Source organism: Chelonia mydas, chromosome 1, assembly GCF_015237465.2.
Source record: "Chelonia mydas isolate rCheMyd1 chromosome 1, rCheMyd1.pri.v2, whole genome shotgun sequence".
Taxonomy (NCBI): Eukaryota; Metazoa; Chordata; order Testudines; family Cheloniidae; genus Chelonia; species Chelonia mydas.
In genome coordinates, this window is record NC_057849.1 from 224,143,692 (window position 1) to 224,156,640 (window position 12,949).

General features: G+C 40.5%; 1 protein-coding gene across 4 annotated transcripts in view; it reads right to left on the bottom strand.

Moving 5' to 3' along the window:
• Positions 1–12,949, bottom strand: part of FBLN1 (fibulin 1) — a 154,747-nt gene that overhangs the window by 49,336 nt on the left and 92,462 nt on the right. For all 4 annotated transcript variants that reach the window (XM_043536555.1, XM_027820735.3, XM_043536636.1 and 1 more), the window contains exons 9-14: positions 10,918–11,061; positions 7,023–7,151; positions 6,344–6,469; positions 5,527–5,646; positions 4,460–4,591; positions 2,616–2,739 (exon numbers count right to left, since the gene is read on the bottom strand). In XM_043536555.1, coding sequence (XP_043392490.1) covers positions 2,616–2,739; positions 4,460–4,591; positions 5,527–5,646; positions 6,344–6,469; positions 7,023–7,151; positions 10,918–11,061 — 775 coding nt within the window. The remainder of the gene's footprint in view (positions 1–2,615; positions 2,740–4,459; positions 4,592–5,526; positions 5,647–6,343; positions 6,470–7,022; positions 7,152–10,917; positions 11,062–12,949) is intronic.

Genomic DNA, 12,949 nt, shown 5'->3' on the forward strand with positions numbered 1-12,949 from the left:
TCTGAATAATGGGAAATGATGGTTAACTTTTGATAAATAATAATAATAATAATAATTAATAAATATATAATATATATATAGTCCTAGCTTGATGTAGCATAAACGTCTGGTAAACAGCCATAACCATTTCTTTCCCTTAGCTTTGCGATTACCAATGTTTGAATTAATTGTCACACAGAGACCCTAACTGTTATGCAATTCAGAAACAAAAAGTTTGTTAAGGGAGGTTCCGTAAGTTCACTCTCAGTATGAAGTACCCAAGCAAAAGCATTATCAAAATCATGGGCTGTTCAGAAAGAGGAGTCAGTAAGAGTGAAATGTGGGCTGGAGTGAGAACACGTTCACATGTTTCTCACAATTGACAGCCCATAAATGGGTGTGCCAGGAAGTGTGCAAGGAACATCTCTTTCCTTGTACAACCCATTCAAGGGTCTGTTACATTTGCAGACCCCAAAGCATCATTCCAAATGGGATTTAGAGATTTCAAATAAACTTCTTGCCATTCCACCCTACGTGCTGTTCTGTGGTATCTTGTGTTTCTCTTGGTAGTAAGATATAAACACCTTAGGACAGGAAACAGGTCTTAATCTGTGCTTGTGAAGCACTGAATAATTTTATGGAATTACATAACTTAGGTTTATTAACAAACAACAATGAGCACTACCACCATTACATAGCCCCGTTCCATAACCCAGGCCTGAAAGCTATTAGCTAGGGAAGTTTTTGGACCACTAACTCTTCATGCTGGTTTCTGGCTAACTGATCTAGCTGGTTTCTGGCCATGTCAGCATACACTGGAATCTCTCTCCATGAGTCCACTTGAGGTGGGCAAAACAACAGACTCGCTGCCTCCAAAAGGGATCAGCCACAGAGAGGCTATTCTGACCTACTGCTGCCACTGAAAAAAGGGTGTGTTTTTTCCTATAGCTTGGATACTAAGAGGTTTGCTGGTTGCCACAGGTGAGCAGACACAGAGACTATTTAACAGGGACTCGTTCTTTAAGTCACAAATTGTTGTGTGCTTTATTGCAAGCATAGGCAAAAAGAGAGAAGAAAGCAAGTGAGTTAGCCAAAAGTCAACAAACTAATAAGAGTATTTTTTGGAAGGGAAAGACAAATGGAGAAAGACTAAAAGAAGAATGCAACGTGCGTTTGTGTGTCATGTTTATTTTTAAATTAATCTTGACACCTTAAGAATTTTCATAACCATAGAACTTTGCTAAATCACTTTAGTAACCTATTACAAATGAGTGAATTTTACAAATTAGGATGTAATTAAACAAAAAAAGAAATAAGGAATCTGCATCACAAAGCATTCTTTCTTCATTTATTTGGCAAGTGTTGCTTACTGATATTTGTTTATTGTTGTTAAGTGTTGTTTATTGACATAAATGTAATTATTGACATTTCACAAAACACTAGGAAACTTTCTGTTGTGTATATTTTATAAATAAAGGTCTTAATATGAAACTCCCTCAACAGCATCCTGGTCATGATAAAATTAATACGCACCATGTCACTTATATAGCACTTTGTACCTTTAGACTTTGATGCAAACACTAACAAACTAATCCTCACAACACTCCTATGAGGTAGATAAGTGTTAGCCTCATTCCACAGATGGGACATAGACTATTAAATCTTAGCTGAGACATGGTATGTGATGGAATCATGTCTTCTCATTGACTGGGAAGGGAATAACAGATTTATGACCACTGTGGCATGTCAGCCTCTCTCTCTAGCTGATAGAATAGAAACTTACCTGGGCAAATGCACTTGGGAAGGTTATGGAACAACCACATGGCCTTCAGAAGGAACCTCTTGATTGTTGAGCTGCCATAAAGCAGATGGGAAGGAGGAGGAGGAAGCCAGAATGAGTCCGGCCCTGGAGCAGCCATAAGCTTTGTCTACACTAGAGAAATTTTGCAAAGACTTCTTATCATTAGCACCATTACAGCTAGTGTCGATGGGTTGCCAGCTGCCTGTGGCATTTTATACACCATGCTGATCAGACCTTTTCTGAGCAACACGAACTGAAACAAATACTGGTAGCAGCCAACCGGTCTTCTATACCTGGGCTCCCAATCTTGCTAACAGTGGTGGAGATGAAAGGGTGTTAGCAGGGAGGGAAATTTTTGCAAAATGTCTGTACTATAGACAAGGCTTTAGAGGGGGAGCTGCAAGGAAAATGAACCTTTCACTGAAATATAAAAGCAGGTAAAAGGTTTCACTTAGCCAATCTGAAGGAAGAAAGGAGCTCCCGAGTCCAGCTGTGGGAGTGTTGGAATCTTGAGGCTAAACGTGACCTCCACCACCAGGCTGTCCATCAGAAGCCTACGCTGATAACATCACCTTGTGCATCCAACTTGGTGTCAATGAGTATGTTTCTCTCTCTCCATTTGGTGTTATTTGTGACTTAAAGACTTTTAATCCAAGAACCATAAGCCTGTCTCACATGTGGGAGAAAGACCATAATTTTTTGTGTGCCACTCATGGGGTTGGCAGATTGGAGAATTACAAATTTGGGAGGATCCACAATATGCTTAATTGATGGTGGTGTTAGGCCTGGGGAGATGCCCATCAAGCCAGCCTACTAGAAAATGGAATGTACTTACGTATCTCCCGATTTGCGATAATTTTCCGGGCATTCCAGAGAGAGACAGCGAAAACTGCCTTGGATGTTAAAGCAGGTCTCATTGAATAAACAGTTATGTGTTTCTGCAACACACTCATTGATATCTGTCAAGTGGAAAAGATAAAGGGGATAAAAACATAAGCCCTTCCTCTGCTTGTAGGCCCCAGATGAAGAAGCTCATGTTAGCTACTATGCAATACAGGGGAGCAACATGATTTTACTACTGGCTAGAAAAAAAAAACTCCACAAGCGGGTATTCCTCAGGGGTGGTGGATAAATGATGGGTGGATTTATTGAAGGGATGTTGGAACATGTGGTTTTCAGATTGTAAAACATGGCAGGACTGTTGGGTTTTTTGTATTTTCTATAAGCAAATGGCAGGGTTAATAAATGACAAATTCTGGTCAACAACCAAAATGTAAGGTATTTGGAGCCCCAATGGTCGCTCCCACAGTCTTCTACTGAGTGCAAGAGTTGTGTCATCAGTGGCAGGGATAGGAACAATAGCACTGGGGCTAGCAACTGCTGCTGGAGGAACAACCAAACAGGCGGATGCTGGCCTCAGAGGCCAGATAAGAGGCTGACAGAAAACTCTTGCTCCCCAAAATAAAAACCGCTAGGCAGTCAGGGGGTAATAGAGAGGCTGCAGGCCTGCAAAGAAATATTCCAGCAGCCTTTGTGGGAGGGAAGTGGGTTGGCAGGCCTGTTGCCATGCAGAGGTAACAGGCGGTGCTCGGACACTGTGATGATGGAAGCTACAAACATCTGGATAGGTAGAAAAGCTGCTTTGCTTTTTTAGAATAAAAGTTGAAACAAAATTGTCTGACATTTACCCTTCCTTTAACTCCAGCCCTATGTGTGTGTGTGCTGTAAGTGTCCTGATCCATGCATTTATCTCCGATTATCATTACTAATTAATATTGGTTCATCAGAGCATCTGTAACATGATAAAATTTTTATACAAGGAAGGTAAGTCCCTTCCCCAGAAGGCTCACGGTTGAAGGCCAGACAGAAAAGTAGAGGTCAGAGGAAAGGGAAGAACAAATATATAAGTCAGCTTGATCCACTGTAGGCAGCATGGCAAAAGTTGGTCTTTTAATTTAGAGGAATTTAAATATGGACAGGGTGAGGCCTTGCAGATGAACGTACTACGCTGCAGCAGGAAGAGGGGAGTATGTCAAGTGAACTAAATGCTTTGTTTTGTGTATGGGGACAGTATGGCAGCCAAATGTATTAGTCCTTGGGACTAGAATAAGTGCAAGCACCACTCTCTGAAGAATCCATGCACTTTTCTCGCTGGCTAGAAGGAACAGATAAGGGGAAACAGGCAAAAGGTCTGGGTTTATCAACATGAAAAGCTGTGCTTTACCTTCGCTCTGGTGCCTATCCATAAAACTGAATAATATTTTGTTGTAAAGATTTAGCTATTTCTCCCACATAGTCCCTAAATGGAAAAAACCCTGTACATTTTATAGAGTGTGATTATATTTTTATTAAATACTTAAACCAACCCATTTCATTCTGTAGCATTAGCTGGGATGTAGTTCTCTACTGAGTTTGATGGACTGGTTTAAAAATTCTGTAGAAAGAGTATTCTGTTACATCCTTTGGGGTCTTAGAGTAATTTCTATAGGATCCAATTTAATTATTATAGAACTATTAGTTTTGCTCCTACTGAATTCTAGTAGACACAGGATATCTACTAAATTGCCTGTAAGGCTATATGACAGACACATTTATGTTTCCCACCAATTAAAAATGTAATTAGATTTTTCCACAAGCTAACAATCTGGTTAGATATTCCTGCACAGTTACTGAACATACCTTGGCAGTTCCGTGCATTGGGTGCCAATCTGTAACCAGGAGAAGGACAGGTGCACTGAAAGCTTCCAGGAACATTACTACATCGATAAGAACAGATGTGTCCTCCAGTAGGTAAAGCACATTCATCAATGTCTGAAAAAGAAATCCCCACCAATTTTTTTAAACTCCTGTGAAGCTTGACCTAGTTTGCAGCAGCTGTACTGCTTCATGATAGTGTTGGGTTCAACAAGCCACTAGCTTGTGACTCAGATTAGCGGGCTGGGACAAAAACCACTGCATAAAGGTAACAAGGGAAGTCTGGGGAAAATCAAAGGCAATATAGAGAACAAGAAGCCAAAAACATTGTATTATCTATTTTTTTACAAAGAAAAAAACTTAGTGCTTTTCATCCACAAATCTCAAAGCACTTTTCAAGGGAGGTAAATATAATTACCCCCCAATTTATAGATGGGCAATTGAGGCACAGGGACCTGAAGTGATTTGCCTGAGGCCACCCAGCAAGCCAGCAGCAGAACTGGGAACAGAACCCAGTGAAGAGAGTACCTGTCCAGTGCTCTGTCCAGTGCTCTATCCACTAGGCAACACTTCCTCCCTATGATAAATATTTGGGCAAGACTTATTTATGTGTGTTTAACTTGTCAGAAAAAGGGTTATGAATAAAATACTAAACTAGAATTTTTAGACATTTATTAAATGTTCTCCAATGATGAAAATGTGCAAACAACTTAGTTCCACAGCTGAAACCACTTCAATGTGTACAAAAAGCCTCAAACTAAATTTCAGCAAAAAAACAAAAAAACTCTCTCTGGCCTTCACATCATGAAAGCCAAGATATCTCCAGAGGCTGGGTGGGCTTATATGAGAACTCAGGTAGCGTTTAATTGCCTATGAAGAGCTATGAGAACCAAATGTTGAAATATTATTTTGTAGTGGCATAAACTTAAGATACGTGGAGTTGTTTCTTTTTGTTATAACGTCTCTGTTGTCATGGCAAGAATAAGAAAGGAATGCTCTTCTCCCATCTTAGGAGATGCCTTTTTTGTATCCTTTGATTAAGTATTTCTTACCTTCACACGTGATTCCATCTATATCACTAAGTTGATAGCCCCGACGACAATAACATTGATAGGAACCATACACATTGGCACATTCTTGGCTACATGGGTTGTTCTCACATTCATTTAAGTCTGAAAGACATAAAATTATCTATATTTACCACTGTAGGTGTCTGCCTTTGTGGCTCCTAGTCCTGCAGGATTGGGGCCTAAATTTCAAAAAACCTTCATACTGGACTAATCAAATGTCTTTATTAAATAAGACTCACAAAAATATGTATTAGTATTTGTGTCACTGAGCAAGCTGGCAATAGGGGTAGGACGAAGCGATAGCCCCCAATCCTCTCTGTGCTGCCTGTGGTGTGGCGGTGACATGGGAGGCAACCTGCAATGTACTACTACCTCCTAGAAAGTTGCTGCCCATCATCACGTAATGTGCCAACACTGGATGCATGATCAGCAGCGAGAATCAAACCTACAGCTTGTGGATCTAAAAGCATGAGCCTCTTCTGCCTGAGCTAAAAAGCCCAGGCCTATTACTTGAAAGGCGGTAGTAGGCTCAAGCCTCTATGTGATCCAGTCACTAGAGGAGAGAGCGCCACACAGTGGAAGTGTGAGTTACAATGGTATTGTTTAATCACAACACTTGTATTCCACCTTGAAAATGACTACAGTGGACCCATTTCTTATGCCAGTTTAATTTAGTCTATGACAAAACAAAGGAATCAGCCAAACAAGAATAGTAAACAAACAGAATATCTTTCTTCATCATTTTCTGCTTCTCTCTCTCTCTCTCTGTCTACTCAGCCTATATAAATTGCATCCTTACCGTCGCATAACCTGCCATCAGTGGAAAGTTTGAAGCCCATAGTACAGCTGCAGTAGTAGGATCCAGGAGTATTCTCACATTTGTGAGCACAGAGACGACCTGGGTAGCGTCTACATTCATTAATATCTACAATGATAAATATGCATAAAAACCAATGTATAGACTAGCTTTAGAGCAGCAGCCTAACAAATCACGATTTGATCATTGGAGTTTGATTTTCATCCTCTGCATCGAAGTTTTACACTGATGAGTGAATGAATTCTCAGAATGTTAGTCTGGAAACAGAGCTGGTTTTATTTATCATATCTGGTGCGTATCTAAATGTGATAAGCAAAAGAAGGCTGTTCTGTGATCTTTTAAAAGAATTTTTTCACTTTCGGTGCACATCATAAATATCATAAAACCAATTATGCACGCCCTCTCATGATCTTACCTCTCATGTTATTACATTTTAACAATACAAATGCACTTTTCTTCAAAATGTCAATAGCTCTTTAATACATTTTTGGACTTATACAAATCATAAAATACTCTAATGCATTTTCGGATGAAAGAGTTTGTGACCAACTAATAAAATTACCCTTTTCATTAAATAAAATAATAAAAAAAAACAAATAAAATGCCACAGTACAATGTTTAAGAAGAGCTTATATAGTTTGAGTCAGTAGGTGGAACTTACCAATACAAGTTCGACTGATAGCATCAAAATAATAGCCAAGTCTGCAGTCACAACGGTAACTGCCAGGAGAATTTACACAAACATGACCATCTCCACATAGCTGGTTAGGTGACGAACACTCATCCACATCTAGAAGGAGAGAGAAATGAATGAAAGGAGGGTCTTGAGGTTAAAGATCAGGAGTGGAGGTAAAGCAGTAAATTCTGCTGCCAGTTCTGTCCCACATCCTTTAGTAACGCTCGCTGCCTCAGTTTACCCATCTGTAAAACAAGAATAAAATACTTACCTCAGTGTTTGTAAAGTGTTTGAGATGGAAGGCACTACTGCATACAGGCATGATCCAGCTCCCATTGAAGTCAATACCAAGGCTCTCTTTGACGTCAATGAGAGCTGGAGTAGGACCTACAAGTGCAAATTATTATTACAGAGCAAATATCCTTGGATCCCATGTTGTGTGGTGTAGGGAACGTGGGCCGGATTTGAGTTTGGGCCAGCATAACTGTATTTGATCACATGCTAAGCTAAAGGGGCTTTGATTTTAGGTGATATGGCACTGGAGTAGGTCATGTACTTACCCTGGGCTTGTCCCCCACCTTCTTGCCCCCGAGTCCCTTTTCCCTTGTCATGCTTACTAACTGTCACAAGGAACGAGTGGAGATGCACGAGTGTGATTGATGATGAACAACCATTAATTATATTTAGCAAAGTGAGAATGGGCCCTATTCTGTTAGACAGAAGTCTATTGCCAAATCCTTCCCACATGTCCTGCTTACAAAGAGGACATCCGCTTGTGGTCATGAATGGATTTTGCAAGAAAATGTCCGCCTCAAACGGGAATTTTCTACTATGACCTCAATTCAAGATTCCAAATTACTGGCCCATAATGAGCTATAGCCAACATGCTGGAATCTCTAATTGGACAAGGATGATCCCTGAGGCAGAGCAAGAGGATATTGAACCAAACAAAAGGAAAAGGGGGCCTCTCTTGCACCAACACCACCTGAAGTTGTAGCAAGCTCTCTTCTTTGGACCAGCCTCCAGAAAAGGAGAAGTGAAAGACTCCAAGCCTGAAGTCTATCACTCAGGGTTTGTCTTCACTACTGGGGTAAGTCGACCTAAGTTACACTACTCCAGCTACAGGAATAACGTAACTTAGGTTGACTTACCCCAGTCTCTTCACTGTGCTGCATCAATGGGAGATGCTCCCCGGTTGACTTACCTTACTTTTCTCAGGTAGCTGGAGTACCGGAATCGACCGGAGAGTTGTCTACCATTGATTTAGTGGGTCTTCAGTAGACCCATTAAATCAACACCTACTGCATCAATTGCAGCAGGGTCAATCTCCCCGGTAGTGAAGACAAGCCCTAAGAGAAAAAATAGACTGACCACCTCCTTGCAGATGAAAAAAAGCTCAAGTTATCTGCGACACGAGAACTAGTTCTCAATTAAGACTAGTCACGTGAATTAGACACTCTAATCAAAGGTGAGAGAGTGCTTTTTTATAGAATTCAGAGACATTTGAATTGTCCAGTATTCCATTACAAAGACAGAGAGACAGTCACTAACCTTTTCCCTAGGTAGACCCTAAAAAAACCCACAAGCCTGTTATCTAATTACAAGGATATTATTTTGGATTAAAAGTATGTTATTCCAAAACTTCTAAGTGCCTGATTTAATAATCACTTCTGCATTTGTGTAAGAGTGTCAGAAAGATGCAGACATTGCAGTCATATGGGGAGGGAAATAAGCTAATTAAACAGAGTCTAATCTAGGGTGTATATGCAGAGAAACTTAAGGCAGAACATCAAAGTAGGAAGCTAGGAAGAAATCATTCTAAGAGTTATACTTCCTTAAAACAAAGGCAAAAGTCAACTTCTGCTTTTAGCAGATTCTTAATGCAACTGATTATATTAAAAGAAAGGTGTTCTTCCTTAACTTTTCTGTGAAGCATTGAGGCAATTCTTGTATTACCTTATAAATCGATGTAATTACTGTGATTCAGGGACTTCTTGGTACCAACTGGCAGAGGACACAGGATTTTACAGGAATCCTGAGAGTCAGACATAGGCATAATAGTTCACCAAAGGGTGGCATGTGAGGTATCTACCAAAAGCCAGTAGCCCACGGTCATCATAATCATTGCAGAATGTATGTACAGATAATATTTAAGGAGTTATGTAACTATACTAAAAATTATGTTCTTAAGGTCTTGGTGTTTAAGTGGGTCACCAGAAGGTGACATACTTTGCAAATGCTCCTTTCGGGTAAGAGGCAGCAGACTCTTATCTCCCATCTAGTCATTTGTCTATTGTATGAGGCCTATTTGCATACTGAGCCACAGGCAAAAGTAGTGACTGAAGTCTACAAGAGAAGAAATTCACAGGATGAAGCAAACAGCAGAGGGCATCCTATTTATGAACGAGAACAAAGGATGGGGCAGATATATCTTGTGGGGCAAAGAAACACATTGGATCCTTCACCTAGGAGGCATGGATGTCTCATGAAAAGAGAGTCACAGTCAATCTCATTGTGACGAGCTGCAAGGATTTTGGATGAGCAACATTCTACAAGACATGAGAGTATCTTGTTAATTAAGTCAAATCCCTAGAATGGATGTTATGATCTTATTTTATATACAACCATTTGTTTCTAACACTTCTACTTGCTATCACTTGAATCTCTGAGCTTTGTTAAATAAACGTAGGCTTGATTTCACCGTGAACATATCTAAGTCCTGTACGTCAAGCAAAGTGGTGAGCTGAGGTGTAGCTGCTAAGCTGGGATGACTGTTCCTCTGGAGCACTGAATACTGCGAGCGTCCCGTGGACCAGGGGCTGGACAGGCCATAGAGATGCTCGGAAGGCTCAAGGGTTGGAGTGCACCTATCACTAGCCTGTAGAAAACAAGCTGGATCTGCAGGGCTTAGAGAGAAAGGCTTGTGTTGCCCATGGACAGCGGAGTTGGGGAGTTGCCTTGGCAGGCACAGACAAGGCTTCCTCACAGTAAGGGCAGGTGCCAGCGAGGTGTCTGACAAGCCTGGGAAGTCAGGTAGTTTGAACCATTGATCAAATTTCAATTGTAACTTTAATTTGATCATTGCATTGTGTTCTATTTGATTAGCTTTAGGGAAATCAGAAGTAAATTAATTAGTGACATATCTACTAAGCTTCATATTAGTTTGCTTTTTCTTTTAATAAATACATAAAAGCTACACTGAAGTTTTGAGAGAGGAACCAATGTAGGAAAACAACCTATTTAGAGGTATATACATTGACTGAGTAGCTCCTGGACTTCAATTCCTGGGTTTCAATTATTTGATTAAAATCCCATTACCACTATGGTGGGTCTCAAAAGAAAAAGCGAAGATGACGCTATGTAAGAACTGTGCAAAGTAATTTTTATATAGCACTGTAGATATATATTGGGGCAGATCCTCAACTGGTATAAAATTGTCACAACTTCACTGAAGAAGTCAACGGAGCTGTGACAATTTATAATCATTTAAAGATTTTAAAACCTGTTATGATGGTTTATGTTGGACATAAGTGGCTCAGAGGCCTCTTGCTGGTCTTCTGCACCAGAGTGAATATCACCCTTGCTACACTATTTCAGTACATTAATACAAGTAGCAGACAATGCCATTCTGCATGGTCATTATCACACAAACTGCACAGAATATGGAGGTTCAGGAGTGATTTGAAGGAGGAGAGAGAGGGGTTGTTTGCAATCCATCGCTTGTAAGGGGGAGCAAGAAAAGAGAGTCAAGAGTAGGCTTTGGAAGTAGTTATGAGAATGGCTTTGGTTGAGTGCAGGGAACAGACAAGTTAGGTTAAAAAGTAGATGTGTGCACATTCATGTGTTCATTTAACAGTTTTACTCCATTTCCGTTACTCACCTACACATCTTGTTCCTTCTTCATTGAGATGATAACCTCGTCCACAGTTTGGTACATTTCTTTGGCAAGAATATGAGCCATCTGTGTTAATGCACATCTGTCCAACTGGGCATGGCATGCTAATGCTTAGGCACTCATTGATATCTACGATGACATACAAATTCAATAAAAGAAAACTGTTCTCAGTTTACAGACATTTTAAGGTAAGATACTGTCATTACACCCTTAAAAGCTTGGGAACCAGCCCTTGAGAGCAGACACACATTTGCACAATTTAGTATATCAAAGGGGGAGATTTGAAAAGGCATAAAGGGCAGGTAATGCCCAAACAGTGAAAGTCAATGGGAGTTGGGTGCATAACTCCTATTTGTGCCTTTGGAAATCTCCCCAATATGCAGAAAATAAAAACATGAGCAAAGATGTAACCGACCACTTAGGCACAGAGACTGAAGAGTAGAAGTGCTTATTTGCAAACTAGCCATCTCTCTGTCACCCAGGTAATGCCTTACTATTCTCCACAAATAGGCATTTGATCACTTTATGACAGGGAGGAGCATATGTCATATACATTCACAAACATGTTATAAACTTAAGAGACCCTTAAAATGTAATTACATGAGACCAAAACACCTCAGATTGCCATATCACCAGCTAAGCAGAGTAAGGACTTGCCAAGTATTTAAAGAGGAAATCTCCAAAGAAAGCCCAGCACATAGTGATGGCTGAAGTTAGAATTTCAGTAGTAGTCTAGTAATCAGCGCTCCAGCATGCTGGTACAGGGGGCAGTGTGCTGTGAGAAAAGGGAAATGGTATGAAGACCGGACAGCATGTGGGCATCGCACTTTCTATAAGTGTACAGCATCCTCGCCAAATTCCAATTCAGTTTAGATAATTGCCTGCCTAAAATTCCCCCTGTAGTTTCAGGCGAACACCTTCTTCACTCTGTATCCTACATTCTTATGCAGTGTTATGGTTTTATGGTTTACTGTCAAAGAGCTGATGGCTTCCATCCCAGAGTTAGTGTGGAATAGAGCAGAGTATCCACCTGGCTTAGGGCTGGATGACTCTGGATAGCCAGGGCAGGTGTGGGATTGGTGAATCTGTCCCAGAGTACACTTTACTCCCCATCCTTGTAGCTCATGTTGCTGAGCCATGCACCCACCTACCAGACCTCATTCCCTTGGACACAGAGCACCAGCAGACGCTTCAACCAGCTCTGAAGAGTGCAAGGAGAGTGTCCTACTTTGAAGCTGTGGGTTGGAAAGGTAGGAAAGTTCCTGTTCTCCTTCCTGCTCATCACAACACAGGGCAGCATTTGATGAATAGTTTTTGCAACCACCATGTGAAGTGTTTGGGGAATTCTTCTGGATGGACTGTGGAAGGCATTATAAGTGCCAGATTCACAGCTGGTGTAAACTGGTTTAGTACACTGAAGCCAACAGATCCACACCAATTTACACCAGCTGCGAATCTGTCCCCTATAAATGTCAGAGATTAGTCTTTAAGGGATAAGTTATCTGACCATACAGAACTGGCTTCATTTTATCAAGTGTAATTTTACACATGGATAATTTTGTTTTCAGCCTTGTGTTTTTCAAATGTCAGTTTTCAACAAAGGAAGGGAGGTTGAAAGGAAAATGGAAAGTTGATCGCATGCTACCTAATTGGCAAATCCTGTTGCTCAGCAGATTTCACGAGTCCAAAACAGGCTATGCTGCTAAGGGAATTTAAAGTTAAGTTGGGACTTGAAGTACTACTATAATGAGAAGAGCGGATAGATTTGTAGGACACACCAGGCAAATCTATTTAAAGTCTGTTGAAAGCCAATTATTCTGACATCTATAGAATTCTAGTTTGTCAGGTTAGATCCTACAAGTCCTAGAATGCAAAGTATTAATACCCTAAAACTTAACAGTTTTTATTCTGTCCTTCAAATTAAACCCCACTCCCATTATAATTGGCCCTAATTATCATTCCGACAGGTCGTTACATTCTTTTCCTGAGGTGGTAAAAATTCTGAAGGTGAAAAATT